Below are 19,492 nucleotides of genomic sequence, written 5' to 3' on the forward strand. Positions count from 1 at the left end.
CATAAATCTGTGTATGTGCTACCAAATTAAAGCTGGGCTTCTGCTCGTCTCAATGAATGTAATAAAAATATGGTTTGAATGGTTTTATTACATGTTAATGAGCTATTTTTGATAACACCCCTTGTACACATTCAACATAATAATGGATTCTTAATTTTATATTTCTATGAAGTCCATATCTCAGGTTTGATTGTAATCAAAACAACGTTTCTACTACATTACCTCACAAAGTTATAATGGATTCAAATTCAAGTAATACTGTATATCACAACATATGACCCAGAACTGCAGTTGTGTTTCTGCTCCAAAAAAAACTCAAATTCCTTGTGGTATTTGGATGATTATTACATCTCCTTTCACTTTATCACTAACTTCCCCCTGATTGATTGCTCTACCTTTGACACGTTTGTTTTGGTCTCCATCAGCTCACAGAGACACGTTGGAGGACTGTCGCAGCTGTCTGGAGTGTTCCAGGGACAACGGCTGTGTGCGATGCCCTGAGCGTCTCTTCCTGTTCCTGCAGAGGGAGGGGATGTCCCACCATGGGACATGTCTACAAGCATGTCCTGCAGGACACTACGGACAGAGAGGGAAGGACATTAACCGCTGCATGAGTACGTTTCATCATCATAAACCTTCCTTTTATCCATTCTTCTAAACACAAAGAGGCAACAGTGCACAACACATATTTCAGTGACATCTTAAATTACCTCCAGGATCAGGATCACATTTGGCCGGTTTGGGTTTTATACGTAGCATTGATTTTAAGTTAAACAAAAGAGTTTTTATACATTAAAAAACAACAACAGCTGCACACCAACAAACAGACATGACTTCTCCGAGCGTAGACAAACTCATATCTTTCCTTTTATTGTGTCAACGTCTCCTTGGCCCTCATTTATCAACCGTTTGTACGTTAGGGGTGTACACTGCCATGAATCTGACGATATGATACGATATATCCTGATCGGGGTGGACTGGGACAAAAATCAAAAACCACATTATCACCAGACACCATGAAACCATTATTAAGTCAGTGATTCTCAACATGTGGCTCTTAATGCCTTAATTTGATTCATTATTCGCCAAAAAACCATGAAGGAAACTTTTTAACCCTTTTTAACCTATTTTCTACTTTTTTCATACGTTAGCTTGCTTTTGCCAATAAATATTCCTTTTTTCTTATTTTTTTTTGTTTTGTTTATTTTTGCAGGTTCTTATTGACACTTGTATCCAGTTTTTGTCCTTTCTTTAGACACTTTTCACCCAAATAAGTTTTACACAATAAATTTCACTTGTTTCCTTTTTTCCTATATTTTTTCTCTTTTTGTTCCACATTTTTGCCCTTTTCCACTATTGTTTGCCATATTTGGCCCATTTAGGCAACCCTTTGCCATTACATACTACCTGGTTCCTCTTTATTTACCCATATTTTGCCATTCTTGACTGCTTTTAGCCTATTTTAGTCACTTTTCACGCTTTTCTTGCCACATTTTTGCCACTTTTGGTCTTTTTTGACCATCTGTTACCATGTCTGCCTCCACTCTCTTGTCAAAGAAATGGCAAATGATTAGTCCACCCCTGATATTGATACTACACAATGCAAAAAACATTGCGACATCAATAATTACAAATTTTACCTTAACAAGGACAAAATGGTATAAAGTGGTATGTTTATTAGGAACCTCACGATTCGATTTGATTAAGATTCAAGGTGCTACGATTTGATCATTCAACCATAATTACAATATTAACGATTATCACCAGTCTTTGGTTCTTTTCCTCACTTTGTGGCTACTTCATACTTTTAAACAAGGTATATATGTCGCTATCCATTAATGAAAGGAACCCAACAAATGTATCTTCATTATTGTTTATTTATGTCAAATAAATGTTTAAAATAAAAATATTGGATTTTTCTGCTAATTCAATCTGAACCAACACAAAATGTACTTTAAAAACATAAAATGTACGACATCAGCTCTCATAACACTATTTAGTTTTTTTTAAAAAAAGCAAACTTGTTGCCTTAAAAAAGTCAATTTATTATTCTTTACAGTGGATGTATGTAATGTATCTATTCATTCATTGATTATATTCATTCATTCAATCAATCAATTATCTACTGCTTTTGTTTGAAAGCGTCTTTTAAAAAAGGGTTGAAGAGTATTTTACTCTTCCAATCAAACAGTGAATGACATCGAATAATCAAACTATTTGTTTTTACTCGAAACTGTTGCAACTTCATCATCAGCCTTGGAATTTTTTGCGGTTTTTCTTCCACTCATTTGCTTATTTATTTCATTTTATGAATATTTGTGTGACATTTTAATGGCAAAAACCTCTTCCACATTTGTATTTCTATGATTTAATCTGGCCAGAAACCTGACTAACCTTTATTATTCTTCAATCCAGTAATATTCAGAGTGATGTCTTGGTGTTTTTCAGAGTGCCGCTCCTTAGACTGTGAACATTGCTTCAGCCGTGACTTTTGCACTAAGTGTAAACCTGGTTTCCAGCTGTACCGAGGCAGGTGTCTGAGCCGCTGCCCTGAGGGAACCTTCTCCCACTACACAGATTGTCTCGGTGAGTAACATCTGCACGAATATTTGCAGAATCAGAACCCGAATGAGCCAAATACAGTTTAAAAACAGCACACGGAATTTAACTTGGCAGTTGGTGCGAAGAACACACGCATCAACACACCGAGGCGGCCATCTGCAGCACTATCATGTTTAGATGAAAAGTGGGAAAACAGAAGGAATGGAGAGGGAAAAAAGGCAGGTCCTAAACCATGTTCTCTTTGGAGAGCACAGTGTTGAACTAGGAAAAACCTCCTCAGCAAACAGGCACAAAAAAACACCGTCATAACAAAACTCAAGGACATAGCACATGGGCAAGGAGCAGTGGGGGAGGAGGGTTGACGGTTTGGGGTGGAGAAAAGGATAGCAGCCAGCTGCTGGGGGGCGAGCGAGGCACCTACAAGAGGGTGCACGCTCGCCCCCCAGCAGCTGGCTGCTACGGGAGAGGGAGGCCAAAGAAGGTGTTGAAACATGATCCCGTTCACTTCATTCTGTACAGTTACGTGAAACGACCTTGGGTAGATCTGATTCAGAAACAAAGTTCCCAGGTGGTGACAGTGGGGGAGAGCAGGAGGAGGAGGAGGAGGAGGGAGACACAAACATCCTGGTGAATAGATGAACCAGCCTGGCTTACGAGGGGAGCCATTGATGATAAGCGATTTGTTTTCGGTCAGGCTAAGCACGATTTCCGTTAGCCTTGAGTCCTGGTCTCCAGCAGTAAATCCAACATGGTGGCCTTATCTCGAAAGCTGAGCTGTTAACTTCTCCAAGTTGGATTGAATTCCACGTAGACGGTCCAAGGTAGCCTCCTGCTTACTTTTGAGTTTGTTTATCGCATGAGTCTGAGTGTTAAGAGCCCTACACAATCCATCAGAAATGACTGGCAGCCTTCCCAAAACAGCTGCCAACGTAATCCAGAATTTGTGATCGGTCAGAAAACTACCAGCTCCAATCAACAGCATGCCTACTATCATAATTCCAATCATGTAGACGTCTTCCACGTCCTCAACGGAAAAGATGGACAGACACACGACACTCCACTTATCCCAGGATAATCCGGACTGGCGGATTATCCTCTGCATGTTCTTTTTGTTCAAAAAAAATTGATCAATTGCATTGAGAGACAAGCTGATCAATGTAGAGAGAGTTTTTTTATTAGATTCTGACAAAAAGACAGCACAAGACAAAGCAAGCAGCAGCAGGTCAGATAAGAGCAGAGAAAAAACCAACCGACTTTGCTGAGAGCAACTCTTTCTTGCACTCAGAGGAGAAAGACGCTTCTTTTCTCTGCTTGCTGCTCTTTTGTCTTGTTATTGTCATGTTTTAATCTAACAGGAGCATCCCGATCCTGAATCTAATCATGGAATTGATTGATCTGGTCTTTCTTTGCTTTTGGTCAAATCTCTCTACTAGTAGGACGTGGAAGATGTCCACCACCAGATTGGAATTTATGATGTTGGGTCTTCTGCTGATTGGATCTGGCATTTTCCTGATTTATTGCTAAATTGGATTACGTTGGCAGCACTATTGGAAGCCGCTGTCATCGACCAAAGGAGCCAAACTCTCCGGACTCTCTCTGAACTCGTGATTCGACCTTTCAATGTACACCTGGACCCAGCTCTGCTAACAAACTCTCGAGGTCATCTCTATGGCAACGCCGTCCAACTTCATTTGCATTTGAGATGCACTGTGTGAGAGTCAGCAGCAGAGTCTGAGTAAACAGGCTTATCACTCCTCCTACATCACTACATATCCTGTCTTTGTCACTGTCTCCTCTGGCTCCACCCCCTCCTCCTTCCCAGCGGTTGGCAGTAGGAGGTGCACCGTAAGGGCAGTGCTATACTGTCGCTGACCTGCGAACTACCCATCCTAAAGATCCATTCCCTGTGCTAACGTGCTGTTGTACTGAAGTGAATGTTATGTTTGTTGGTTTTTGTGCAATATTTGCTGAATAGTTTTTTCATGGTCACAAACTCCGCCCCTCTCTACAGGGACCTAGTTTGTTTGGGGTTTTTTTTTGCCGTTTATACCTTTTCTTCTTTCCCATTGTTTCATATTTCTCATCTAATAAACGGAGCCCCACCCTGCTGCTGGCTGCGCCACAGTTCTCCCGTTCCTGTTCCTCCATGTGATATGTGATTGTTTTTTCATGTCTCTTAGTCGGGATGTAACTGAAACTGAATTTCCCCTCGGGGATTAATAAAGTATAATCAAGAAGAGACTGTCTACATTTAATCTTTTCCTTTTACACACAAAGTTTGCATCAATAATCAGAGTTTCACGTGCATTTTGTCAATTCCTTTTAAACCTCCTATTATCCCTGGGGTCAATTTGACCCCATTTAATTTTCCTCATTCAAAAGATAATAGATACTTCTTTTTTTTTTGCTTCATATTTCATGTCTTTTCCTACTTTGATGGGTGCAATCGATTAAGGATAAAATCATCATATTTTTTTCAACGTGCTGCACACATATTGCACACATTGGCGTCACTCTGGGGATCAATTTCACCCCGAGCTGTTTTAGCTGTGTAAACCTTGTCTGTCTGTGTATGACCTCACATTCCCACACCTGCAGGTGCAGAGTTAATACTTTTGAGTTGATACATGACATTGAAGGGGAAGAAACCATGTCCTCATTTTGTAACAGCTCTTTCACAGTGAAAGTGATATAGAGGAGAATGTGTCTTATGCTGCGTTTACACTGACTGTGTCTTCTGCGGCACTGGAAGAGTCTGCCGCACGAAATGTTCTGCAGGTTTCGCAGGATCAAAAAATTTCCTGATTCGCTTCATATGCGCGTTTGAAGCAAAGTCCCGCCCACCAGCGACACATCCAACTCTGAGTTTCACTGCCTGCTGCTCATAAACATAAACCACCAGTGAAAAAAGCCGGTGTGATTAGCAACTAATGCAATCCTAGCTCAGTGCCGATTTTCAAAGATGAAAACTACAGAGAGAACTTTTACCTGCTGCTACCACCTCCACGCCAAATCCTTCCTGGTCCCGTCCCGGTTATAAAGGCTCCAGGTGGTCACACACACCTTCTACTCCATGGTTGAATGGGTGAACAGACCGGTGTCCGTGTTGACGGCCTGACGTCATCGTCAACAAAGACTCTGATTGCAAAACAGTCGCAGGAGTTTAATATTTTCAACTCTTGCGAACTTCTGCGAATATGACGAGCTCGCACGGCCAACGCTCTTGATGCGCGGATCGGACCGCATCGCCGCAAAGATTTTGTCTCTGGGACGCATCTATTCATTGACTTTGTATGTAATCTGGTCGCACGAACATTTTGTGACACATCCGGTGTGAACGCAGCATTAGACAGAGGAATTTATAGTAAATAACACCAAAAATTTTACAAAAAAAAAGTAAATAAATGTTTATGAGAGGAAAGGGGGGTTCCCAACATCAATCAATATGGTTCATTCTGTTAGAGTCCAAATTAGAAAATATTTGGATGAAAAATGACCAAGATACTGTAACTTGAAAACTGAACGTTTGACCTGATGGTGGCGCTGCAGAAAAGGTCAAAGGTCACATCATCACCACAACCAATAGGGTTCATACTCCAGTGCAATGGTTCTCAAACGTTTTTGGCTCTAGTACCCCTTTCTATTATTTCTGAATCCAATATATAGATCATAATGATGGAATGAACAAGTGATAATACATTTTAAAGAATCTCATTTTTTAAATGAGTAGAAAGAAACAGTATTTATTGCAGTGGTTCCCAAACTTTTTTCTTAACATCAATTAATTGAATTCCTGGCAACCCCAAAGACATTTTTTTCCTATAACTAGTTTTTGATGATGCTTGAGATCAAATATTTAATTTTCTACTGCATTTTAGTTGAACTCGATTTATATTTCACAAAGTGAAAATATAAAAATACAGTTGTTTAAGATTGTGTGTTGTTCTAATAAATATATATGCTTGGCAATGACATCATACAGTAACGTCCAGGGTTGGGGTCAATTACATTTTACAGTTACAATTATGTTTTCAATTACCCATAGTCAATTCAAATTCAATGACGGTTACAGTGACCAGCAATTATCCCAATTACAATTAAATTACAATTATTTTGTGTCTTCAGAAAGTCAATTACAATTATGTTCTCAATTGCTAAAGTTCAATTACAATTAATCACAATTACTGAGCCTGAAATAAATAACCTAATAAAAGTTAACCTTCCTCTTGTGTTAGCTTTCTGTTAGCATCTCTTATGACAACAGGTCCTAAATCAGCCGTAAAATACACTAAAATCATCTAATTTCTATTGATTATTTTGTTAGGATTCATAATCATTAAAAAATATAGGTTTTAATATTTTTCGATGTGGGCTTCTGAGCATTTTTTGTGTCAGTATACCCCTAGATTTAAATTTTCTTTAAATGGTAAAATGTAAGAAAGCTTGATATGAAACATATTTTAATAATTGTTTACTTCATATGTGTAGAACTGTACATAGAACTCTAACATGGTTCCCCAGTTTAGCGTTAAATTAAAATTGAATTTTCATGGCAATTACAATCATAAAGTCAATTATCTAAACTCAATTACAATTTAATTACAATTACGATTATAAATATGCCATAACTGTAATTAATCAATTACGCAATTACAATTATAATTGACCCCAACCCTGGTAGTGTACTATTTACTATTAAAAACGCTTTACAAACACATACAATCTCTTGAATACCTTTTAAAAAAGATCATCAGGAAGGCCTACAAGCCGAGCACAGATCAATGTATTTGGTTCGTAGGAATATACATCGATTAATCAATCTAATGAATGAATCGTTACACCCTTAGGCCCACTGCAGACTAAGTAAAAGGGCAATTTCCATGTATATTTGCAGTGGAATAGGATGGATCACTGAGAACTATCATTCCAGCATGAACTTCTCCAGTTTGAGCAGTAGCTCAATACCAGTAGCCTCCTGTCTGTTAAACTGGACCACACATGACAGCAGCTAATTGATCCAGTACGATTAGTAAAGGACTTTTTATACAAACTGTTGCAGAACAAAGTGCTGCAAACACTTTGACAATTATACGAGTATTAACACGGGTCTCAGTGAGTCTGGTAACGCAAACAGAAAGTCCTTCTATGAAGCTCCAGGCTTGAGAAACACACAGGAATTAGCATCTTTACGTAGTGAAGTCAGAGGAGACACCGTTATACTGAGCAGATGTGGAGAAACCAACAGACATTCAGAAGCACGTGCAACGTTTGGAATATTTACAGAGCTGTGTCTCGTTGTTTCACAGATCCTAAATCAGAAACACCTCGTGTTGAACAGTTCAACACTGTGGGAAGTTAGAAGTGAGATTATCCTTTAAGAGCCTCAGGTGAAGTCTGGAGAAAAGAAGGTGAATAAAATGTGCTTGGGTTCAGGTCCTTCTGAAAAATTATCTTTAAAGATTAACCAACAACAGATCTCTCCTTTTATCTGCATATCTGGCTCCGTGACTACATCTCTGCAGTATTTCATCAGTGAACAAAAGATTATATACGTAGATTTTTTTTTTTTTTTTTCAAAAATATCATCAATCTTTTTTAGCCAGATAAAATAAATACTCCAGTGACAAAATCAATATGCTGCTCATTATCAGAGCCATGTAATCTAACACATCCATCTTCATCCAGGGGTGGATTGGCCATCGACCCAAAGTGGGCCGGTCTGTGCGCTACATTTTTTTTACACCCAGCTACCGAACTCAAAACTCCACTCACTTTGTTCTTCTTCTTCTTCTTCTTCTTCTTGTTTACATGAGTTAAAATCACTACTCCTCTGTTATTCGTGAACGGATCGGGATAAAATTAGGTAGATATAATCTATGGATGTGTACGCATCGACGCTTGGAGCCCCATTTTCGATTTGGGGCCCCAAAAGAAACAAAAAATGAAAGTCCATTTCTCACTTATTTGCGAGACAAATATTACGACAGTTAATAGTACCAAACCATTGGCACATACCAAATGAGGCCCGTGCGTGTCACAGCACCACCAGGGGGTCCCCGGGGACCCCATTTTTCAAAGGACTACTCCTCTGTTATGTTCGTTGAATCGGGCTGTAATTTGAATATTCTATGAGCGGATGTCAAGGGCCTCACGGAGACCTTTTTTAACTCGGAGAAACCGAGTCATTTGACTACTTCTGCGACAATGAAAAAAAAAACAACATATATATATATAGATGTGCTTCCCTCTGGGAGAACACAATAGTTTAATAATTGAAAATCAATGATCTAAAAAAATTAAATTTCCTTGCTTTTTGTTGGGTTTTTTGTGCACTCAAAACAGTAATTTCACAAGTTAGCGGTTTACCCATAATACTGATGCACCTACGGGAGAACCTACTGTAAGTCAAAGTTATTACTGTGTTTCTTGGTCATTAGTTTTTAAATAAAACACCAGATGGAAAACAAAAACAGTTTGTAGTCTCCGTTAGCACCTCAATGCCAAACATGTAGCAGCTAGCACCTCAATGCTAACATGTAGCAGCTAGCAGGGACAACATTCCTAGTGACACTCAGACAGGGTTCAGAACCAAAATGAATAAATCCATGAGTGACAAATGAACAAAGTCAGTGATAAATGATTGTAGTGACAGTCGACCACTCTGTGGTAGAGGATGTGGGCGGGGCTAGAAACACTGCTACAGATCAACTTATCAACTGTTATGTAGAAAAACTCTTTCAAACTAAATTCATCATCTTCATCAGTCGTTCTGTTTATTTCATGATATTCACAGATATTCTAACTATTTTACACTGTTCAGTTTATATTTCTCTGGAATGTTCTGTTTATTTTATTTTAATACAAAAAACACATTTGTTTTAGAAAGTTTACTGGAAATAAAAAGGATGAATATAGTTTAATTATATTTAAGTTTGTGCTGTTATGCGATCATAATATTCTTTATTCATATTTACATTATGTTATCACTCAGTGATGAGAATAATAAAATGTTCTTGTTTAAGCACATTTATTTTTTAATTGATTCAGTCATATACCAAAATACATTTAGATTGAAAAACGTTGCTTGTTAGGAGATACATTTTGATTAATGAATTGCAAAGTCTCTAATTCATCAAATTTATTCAATGCATTATTTTCTTGTATCAATACAATCGATTGATTTTAATACTTTTAATGTCATCAGGAAGGTCGACTTGCCGAGCACAGATCAATGTAAGTTGGATCGTAGGAATATAAATCAATTCATCGATCTAATGGATTAATGGTTTACCCACTAATAAAATGGTTTTTCTTTATTTGTCATTATTGTCTAATAAGTTATCAATAATTATTGTTCATCACTAATATTTCAGTTTGCTGTTTTTGATAATTCATTGCTGAAGTCAGCAGATTACTCTAAAGAACGTTTCCAGTTCCCAGACCCAGTTGTTAGCATTAGCCACCTAGCAACCACATGAGTGCAATGAAATATTTGAATAAATCTTAAACTATGTGACATTAAAATGAATTCCTAAGCCATATTTTATTTTATTTTTTCTAATCACTTTGAAACTGCTGACAGTTTATTATTGGAGCCACATTGGGAAGTGTTTCTCCTTCCTCCGGAACATTCTGTCTTGGTTTACATTGCCACATCTCCACCTGCTCCTGCAAACACTCATCATTTCTCCTCATCTTTATATCTCAGCTAAACACTTTCTGATGGCTTCTAAGCCTCAAAGTAAAGCCTGACTCGCTTTAAAACCAGAGATTTCCATCATTTATCTTAATCTCTCCTTGTGTTTCGTGCTTTTCTTCTAAGTGAGTGAGATATATCGTTGAACTCAGTCATCATTTAGCGCTGCTCTGCCGTCCACCTGCACCATCTGCAGCTACTGTTGTTCCTTGGCATCACATGGTCTCCATCTGCTTCCAATGACTCTGAGTCTAACTGTTGGTACACACCTCCAGCGCTCGCTGGAAGTCTCCCTGATTCAAATCACGGACAGTGATTGCTCAGAGATGTCAGCACGTCTTGGCCGCAGCGACAAAAAAAAGTGGAAAAGTGATTGATTGTGTGGGTGACATCACTCGTCCATCTATGTGAGAATAGAGCAGTGTGATCCAGAATGAACATATAAAACCTTTAACATATGAAATAGATTTAATGCTTGAATTTGATTTCAAAATAAGAGTTGACGAGGTCTTTACTTTCATTTCAGTGCCTCTTCAATTGCATTTTTTTGAACAATGTCATCACCCTTTGTGATGTTTTTTTTTACCAATACCCAGAGTTGTAAAGAGTACTGATAAATTATGCTCAAGTAAAAGTACTGTTACATGATTGAAATTGAAATCGAAACTACACGAAAATAACTGAAAAACATTAAAAGCTACAACAAAAACAACCACAATTATCAAAAATTACTCAAAAATAGCAGGGAAGTATAAAGTTACAACAAAAGCACACAAAATGACCGATAATTACACAAAAATAGCTGAATAACATTCAAAGTGACATCAAAAGCACATGAGATGACTGAAAATTCCACAAAAATAACTGAAAAACATTCAAAGCGACAACAGAAACTCACGAAATTACATCAGAATAACTGAAAAACATTCAAAGGACAACAAAAACACAAAATTACAGAAAATTACACTAAAATAACTGAATAACATTCAAAATGACTACAAAAGCACACAAAATGACCAAAAATTACACAGAAATAACTTAATCTTGCCATGGTTCTCTTACATACAGTTAACATCTCATGATATCAAAGGTCTTTGGAATTGTACTCGTGGATAGATTCAAGAAATATGTCATCACCACTGATGAGCAATTTGGTTTTAAAAGTCAACATGAACTGATATGTGCATCTATGTCCTGACAGAGGCTGTGAGGAAGTACCACCATGTTTTTGTGCTTCTTGGATGCCTCTAAAGCATTTCATCGCATCAACCATGGCAAACTGTTTGAAAAAAGAGCGAGGGGTTCCTCTCTACCTAATCTGGGCCCTAGGTTTTTGGTACACGCATCAAACAATGCAGGTTAGATGGGGAAGTGTGACATCAAGTCCTTTTTTAGTGACTAATGGGGTGAGGCAGGGTGGGATCTAGTCACCCATGCTTTTTAACCTTTACATGGATGATCTCTCTCAAACATTGAAAAACTGTAATACCAGCTGTATGATAGAGGAAAGGCTGTTAAACCATCTACTTTACGCTGATGACCTGGTCATCATGTCACCCTACTCCGCAGGCCTGCAGCAACTGCTTAAAGTGTGCACTGAATATGGTGAACAATATGGTTTAACACTAAAAAAAAGTGTTGTGATGATTGTGAGGACTAAGGAGCAGCGTAAGGCTGTATTTCCCATGTTCCACTTGTCAGAAGAGGAGCTGGTGGTTGTGGAAAAAGTCAAATACCTCGGTCACGTCATCAGCAGTGACCTTTCTGATGATGATGACATTCAGAGGCAGTACTGTAAATTGTATGTGTACAGCAAATGTAAAAATATCTTTGTTTAAAGCCTAGTGCACACCACTCTACACTGCCCACTAGTGGTGCTGCTACACAAAGGCTACATTCCATAAACGATGCTCTCAGGTCTGCTGTTTGTACAGAATAATGTGACCACATTAAACGCTGTCATAAGAAATGTTGTTTATAAATGTATGATAAGGCTCATGGACTCACATAATGAAATGATAATTACTCTTATACAGACTGACCAGAGCAGTATCAGGTACAGCTCAGAGCTCTGGAGGCACAGGAGAGTGTTTATATGGACTATAATAGTGATATTCTCTGTTACGTTTGTCTGTCTGTATTTTAAATGTTCTCTATGGACCTTTGTGAGTCTGAAATAAAGATTGATTGATTGATTGATTGATTGATTGATTGATTGATTGATTGATTTTGCACAAAGGCATCTGTATAAAATAAAAGGTTTGTCAAAATGTACAAACGAAATGAAATGAAAAAGTATAGATACATTAATGAACTTTAAAAATTAAAATAACATCCATCCAATGGTGTTTTGGCATCACGTACATTACGTTAAATCTGATTGGTCGAATATGATGTGATGTATTTGATAGTTGTCTGTTGTAGTTTCACAATGTCTGCTGATCATTTTAAAATTAAAATAAATAAATAAATAAATAAATAAGTAACAGTTGGGTGTAGAAATGCAACTAATTACTTCTTTTAAAATGTACATAAATACAAGTAAAATTACTGATGGAGAAATATACTCAAAAAAGAGTACAAGTACACATAAAAGCAACTCAATTACAGTAACGTGAGTAGTTGTAATCCATTACTTTATCTCTGCCAATACCAAACCAAGTCGATTGAATGCTTGAATTTATTATTCTTTTTAATAGAATTTCAAAATAAGAGTTGACAAGGTCTTGAGTTTCATTTCAGTGAGACATGTGGAACATATTTGACACTTGGCCTCTTCAATTGCATTTTTTCATCACCCTTTGTGGTTTTATGCATGTTTTTACAAGTACAAAAGCAACAATATTTCCTTCACGTGTCCCTTTTCTCTCTCTTGTGGTTTCCAGAAGATTGTCTCACTGCTCCACTGGGAGACTGGAGCGAGTGGAGCGTCTGTCTGAGGAACGGCGTCACCTGCGGCTACAGGTGGGGCAAGCAGACCAGGACCCGGGGAGGTGGGCTGGCCAGGAGAATGCCTGAGAGCAAAACAGAGCTGCTGTGCCCGTCCCACAGCGAGACGCAGAGATGCAAGATGAAGAAAAGGTGTCCCACAGGTGAGACAGAAGACTAAGATAGACTAACCTGAAATCAGGATACAGTGGGGCAAAAGATTATGCACGTTTTTCTAACTTAAACAGAGGAAAGAGGTCTGTAATTTTCATCATAGGTACAATTGGCAATCAAAAACCAAATTTAATTTGGAATTCACTCAAAACATACATTTCCAATAATTTGGGAAATCTTGGCGGCAGGTTTAGAATTTTAAATAGCAGGGTTTCAACCTTTTAAATAGAAAATGAACTGCAGGAAAATAGACCAACCAGATGGAGATGCGTTTTGTGTATGCGTCTCTCACAGACCTGTTATTTTTTCTTCTATCCTCCACTCATTGTTTGAACTGGTTACCTGTATAAAAACACCGGTCCCACCTTCAAACAGTCACACTCCAACCTGCACCAATAGAACAGATCATGTATGAAACTCAAGGTCAGAGGATCTGATCTGGTCCGCAGGATGATTTTGTTCAAGGTCAAATATACAGCAAACACATGGCTCCTTGTGAATCACCATAAAAGTTGTAGATATCTATGGCATGCCCTCAAAATTTTGGGGGTTTGCCGTATATTTGATTTGCATTTTTTTTCTTCTCTAAAGCCTGGAAAATTTTCAAAAATAATCCCACAGGATTCTGGCAAATTGCATTAAATCAGAACTAAGTCACTTTTTCACCTCAATAAATCCTCCTCATAGTCCTTGTGAGGGTAATACAAGTGTTTATGGGGGGATTGGGGGGTCTTTCATCCACCACTGCTGTCTTTGGCCAGAAAACAGCACTTCCAACTTTCCCTGCCTCTGACGCAGTGGCAGACGTACTGCTTTACGTCAACCCAATACAAACTAATGCTAGATCATGACCAGACCGTGGCTGCACACGGTTGTCTACTAATTCACATTTCTTAAACTTTTGTCATGGCGGAGCAGCAAAAAAAAAAAAGGCAGAGAAGATCTTTGTCTGAGGAACGGAGCAACTCCAGCTCAGCAGCAATCACACACACTGTCGTCACGGCAACAGGCGCGTCCACAGAGCTCGCAACCCAGAGCTCCATCAGGCAGCACACACACACATATATCCATTCATCCTCAGAGCCGCTTTGTCAGCACACACACACACACACACACACATTTCCACACTTCCTTCCGTATTACTCTCACTTTACTCATTTATTTAACTTGTCTCTCTTCCTCATACTGGTCACATGGTCACATGGGACTATATGTGTGAAAGCCCCCTTAGTGTCACTGTTGTATTAGGATTTTTCAGTGATCGGTTGCTACTGTCTTTGGAGATCAAAGGTGCACATGTAGCTGTGTGGTGGGGCAGGGGGCGGATGGAGAAGAGTTTTTACAACAGTAACATAACAAAGGGACCTGTAGGGGGAGTGCTTAGGGTAAGTTACTTAGTTCTGCTTTAAAAAATTGAGAAAATGACGTGCAACACCCAAGAATTTTGAGCATCCATGATATTTGGTATTTGGTCCTTGAACTAAAATGTGTGTGACACTCCCGCTCTAAATCATTAGTTCTAAACTCATCTGACTTTCTAAGATTTAAATGTAAGTTTGCTTTATTGAGAGATAATACAGAATGTAAAGGATAAAAGAACATTTATGGGACATGTTCCCTTTTACTCTAGATTGGCTGCATGTGAACAAAAAACAAAAAATGCTTTACTCCAAATGCCCAAAAACAGAAAACTAATCTATATCTATGTCATGATATGGATCCTAGAGTGGATAAAACGCTCTAGGATTTGTTTGCTCTGATAGTCCTCCTCGTTTGATCGGTGTGAACATGCAAATGAAGTCTCGAGTGGATCAAACAGGAAAATTCTAGAACGATTGTTTCTGCCGGTCTCAGAGCGTTTCTGATCGAAGTCTAAAGTAATTAGGAGCGCTGTGAACACAATGTGTGCTTGGTATGGACTAAAACCAGAAAGTATCGGAAATGAAGTAGTGTGCAACACGCCATTAACCAATAAACAACATGTCCTTTAATGGATATATACCAATGTGGTATGGAAAAGTCATGAAATAAAGCATATACTAGTTACCGTTACTAAGTACAGTATTTCATTCACAAACTAACTCAGTTACTATTTTGATTACTTACATTAAAAACTAATGCGTCACTGTAAAAAGTAACTTTTAAGTTACTTACAATTATTATTTTGTACTGTATTATTTTTTCCGGTCATTTATGTACGTATAGCTTCATATCAGTGCTGTATCACTTAGCTTTGAGCTTCGCCGATGCATGTATCTTTTGGAATTGCTGTTTGAACCTTCGAGCCTGAAAGGCACAGCTTACACTTCACCAAAATGTTTTTGTCCTAATGCTCAACTAGAGTAAAATAATGCGTGTATTTCCACTTTGAGAAGCTCGTCTTGCTCTCGCCATGACTAGCGCACGATATGTAAACTGAGAGACGCCGACAATGCTTCTTCTTCTTCTGTTTTACGGTGAATGACACAGCATCCCACAAAAAATGTAGTGCCACTGTGAACAGGAAGTACACTGCAGCTAGCCAAGTAACGGACAAATGCACCATATTGTAACTGTAACAGATTATTTCTTTAAAAAAATATTGCGTTAGACTACTAGTTACTGTCAAAAGTAATGTTGGCCCAACAGTAGTTGTATCACGCCAATAACTAAGAAAGAAAGAAGAAAAATGACATAAAGCACACGGCATTGTGGGTAGTCAGGACAGCCGGCAATAGTCCAAACCTGAGGTTTAAAATCACCAAAAGTATGATAACAACGACAATGTTAGCTCATGGAACTGCATGTTTGGAGTAGATTAGAAGTTGTTCTCTGAACGCAAACCGAGCCAAACCACGGAGATGAAATAGAATCCCATTGGTCAGCAGCTCATTTTAATGCAAAAACCATTCATGAGTTCCTTTGACTGTTTATGGTAGAATGTGGGTGTGGCATATGACGTGAATTCACTTGCGCCAACTTGTAGCTGGAATGTTCTTTATAAAGGTAAAGATAAAGGGATATGGAAAAGCATAGATTTGTAAACTTTGGTAATCTACATGAATGGGAAAAATCCTGAAACCCTCTTTTGGACTGTACCATTGTTAAGATATAGATATTGGACTTGAAATGGACAATGGCCTTTTTTTACTCTTTTCTGTATTGTGTCAATGTATAAAGAATGAGCACCTGTGTGTGTGGGTGCGTGTATAGATGCATGTTGTTACTGTTTGAATAATTAAAAAGTATGAATTGGTCTAGATGTCTAAATGTGGTTTTTCTCTATGTCTGAACTTTATCAAAATACTTAAATATCAAATAAAAAAATAAAAAAATGTGTGCAGGTGAGCTGCGGAAATCGAAATTTTTAGCGTAGCACATTTTCAGATTTTTGAGTATGTTCACTTTTAGTGTAGATTGAACTTAATGTTTGTCTGTGAGTTTCATTTCAAACAGTGTGTGTGTGTGTGTGTGTGTGTGTGTGTGTGTGTGTGTGTGTGTGTGTGTGTGTGTGTGTGTGTGTGTGTGTGTGTGTGTGTGTGTGTGTGTGTGTGTGTGTGTATGTGTGTGTGTGTTAGTTTCCCATTTCTTCCTCAGTGGAACAATGTCATTTGTAGTAATCATCATTATCATTGTCAGATCACATACGCAGCGGCTTTGGCCAACTATAGAAATGTGATCCAGCAGAGTCTGGCTCTGAGCTGGGGTCCATGCACTTAATAGCCCACATGTGGGATAAAAGAATAAGAGTGCTGTTGCATCTCCCTGGCATTCCTCGGTGTTCCAGACTAGACAGCTCTAGTCGTATAATTCCTCTTTCTTGTTGTCTTATTGTTTTCAGATGATGAGGAAGGACATGACTCTGATCCACTATCAACTTTCACTCTCTTCTCATGGTGTTGGTTCCTAAAAAATCAAAAAGCAGAGTTCTGGTAGTTGTTCAAGGTGTTTTGGTGGTTTTCCCGTCTTTTGATTACAGTCAGTTCAATTCAAAGCGACATAACTGACAGGTTAACTGCAGGACAAACTGGTTAGGTTGTTTGGAAATGGAGTAATGTTCAAACAAAGTTCCACATCATGTTTGTGTTTGACTTTTATCCTCGCGGACTTAGTCTGCCTTTTCAGAGTAAGAGGTTGTGAAAGGTGAAGATAATATTCCAACCTGGAAGTGCCAATGAGATTATAATCTATTTTTATCAAGAGCTGATGGACTCCCACCTCAGGTCTTCAACAATACGTCATTTACTCACTAACTTCAGCCATCAGAGTGTCAGCCGTGGACTGCTTAAGGGAGAGTAGAGGTCCCTTAGGAGAGCTTTTCTTCTCTGCTTCATTGTCTACTACCAAATCACAGAGTTGGAACTGTTGCCCCCTGCATTTACAGATTTGTTTTGGGTTTTTATCCTCTTTTGGTAAACAAAAGAGGGTTACATCGGCATGTTTAACTTTTCCTGATTATTTAGAGCAACCAAAAACACTGAAAAAGCTGCTAAATGACCTAAAAAGCTGCTAAATGATGTAAAAATCAGGCTCAATGTTTCACTTCAATAGAAAACAATGGGATGTTTACAGGCAGTGGGGCCGTGTGACATCATCAATCACATGATTTCAAGATGGAGGAACACAGGCTCTGAAACTGTAAAATAGTCCCATTTTTTAAAGTTAATAAAACAATTATGGTGCAAAATAATGTGTTTTATTAGGCACAGATCTACCAATAAGGACATTTCAATGATTTTAGGCCACATTTGGAAAAACAGTGAAGGACCCCTTTAAAGCTGTCAATCAATAAAAAAACAAAAACCTGTTCTTTTACGACTGTGGGTGTCCCAAAGGTAGTAAATTTCCTCCATGAGTTTCCCAAAAGTATGTATTTCATTTAATTTTTGCCTAAACTGCCAAATAGCAAAACTCACTGATAAAAGTTGATGAGGATACAAAATTATCTTTGTTCAACCTTTCTGTGGATTTAATCAAAAGAGAAATGATTATTATTCTGTAAAGTAAGGGGACATATTTAGGCAGTTTTATTCAGGTATAAGTAGGGGTGGGATGATGCACTGCAACATACAATACATGATGATGTTTTCTCAAAATCCATATGATTTGTTATTTTAAAAACTAAAAATTATGAAATTATTTTAGGGTTTTTCTACTTTATTTTTTATTTATCATATTTATTAAATTAAAATATCTTTGACTGTGAACTCTGTATGAGCTTTTCAAACTAAATATGAAAAGTAAAAAATAAACAACAAAATAAAGTGCAAAAACTGACTATTCATGCAAGTCTGAAACGAGAACCATACAGCTAATCTTAAGTTCATAATCATCATGACATCTTCACAAGAAAATAAATCCCACAGTTTACACATTACATGTGTCAAACAAAAAGCCCAAGGGCCAGATTTGGACCCTTGGAGCATTCAAATTGGTCCTGCAGAAGTAAATAAAAATGAGACTAAAAGCATTGATCACTGTGAACGTTAGCAAATAATTCAGTTAGAGATACGTATCTCAGTCATAAAGTCATTGAAAGTCCAGAATAATTGCAGGGGTTTGATGTTTGCCTGAGTGTATATCACATGACTGCGTCACAAATAGTCAAAAGAACTCTCACATTTTCTAAAATTAATTCATCTGCAATACAGTGTGTGTGTGTGTGTGTGTGTGTGTGTGTGTGTGTGTGTGTGTGTGTGTGTGTGTGTGTGTGTGTGTGCGCCTTTTTTTAAGATTAGGTGAAAAAGTCCTGACCTCAATGGTCGCAGCTGATATTTGTTATGACAGTGGCTATTAATATACCGACATTCTATCCGTACGCAGCGCCCCGCATTGGCCAGTTTAGGTCATGTGATAGGCCAGTCATTGGCCAGTTTAGGTCACATGATTAAGACCATGCCTGCCTTTGATTCCCTATCTAACTTGGGTAGTCCCTGAACTCCCCCGGGGGGTATCATCCAGAAAACACATTCCCCTACTTAACCCTTAATTAGGGTTGGGCATCGTTTGGATTTTAACGATTCCGATTCTCAATTTCGATTCCTGTTCTAAACGATTCTTGATTCCGATTTTTTGAGTTGTGCAGTTCAACAGGTCACAGATTTCGCAGGATATTTTTTTTCATTTAAAAAAGCCTTTACACAGGCCATTTTT

The 19,492-nt window shown here is 38.1% G+C and overlaps 1 protein-coding gene across 2 annotated transcripts in view; it reads left to right on the top strand.

Annotated features, from left to right (window-relative positions):
* Nucleotides 1-19,492, top strand: part of rspo4 (R-spondin 4) — a 55,240-nt gene that overhangs the window by 15,585 nt on the left and 20,163 nt on the right. Inside the window, exons 2-4 of one of the 2 annotated variants that reach the window (XM_028446371.1) lie at nt 426-614; nt 2,449-2,586; nt 13,144-13,350. In XM_028446371.1, coding sequence (XP_028302172.1) covers nt 426-614; nt 2,449-2,586; nt 13,144-13,350 — 534 coding nt within the window. The remainder of the gene's footprint in view (nt 1-425; nt 615-2,448; nt 2,587-13,143; nt 13,351-19,492) is intronic. The other variant, XM_028446372.1, reaches the window with a different exon arrangement.

The sequence above is a fragment of the Gouania willdenowi genome, chromosome 5, assembly GCF_900634775.1.
Source record: "Gouania willdenowi chromosome 5, fGouWil2.1, whole genome shotgun sequence".
Lineage (NCBI taxonomy): Eukaryota > Metazoa > Chordata > Actinopteri > Blenniiformes > Gobiesocidae > Gouania > Gouania willdenowi.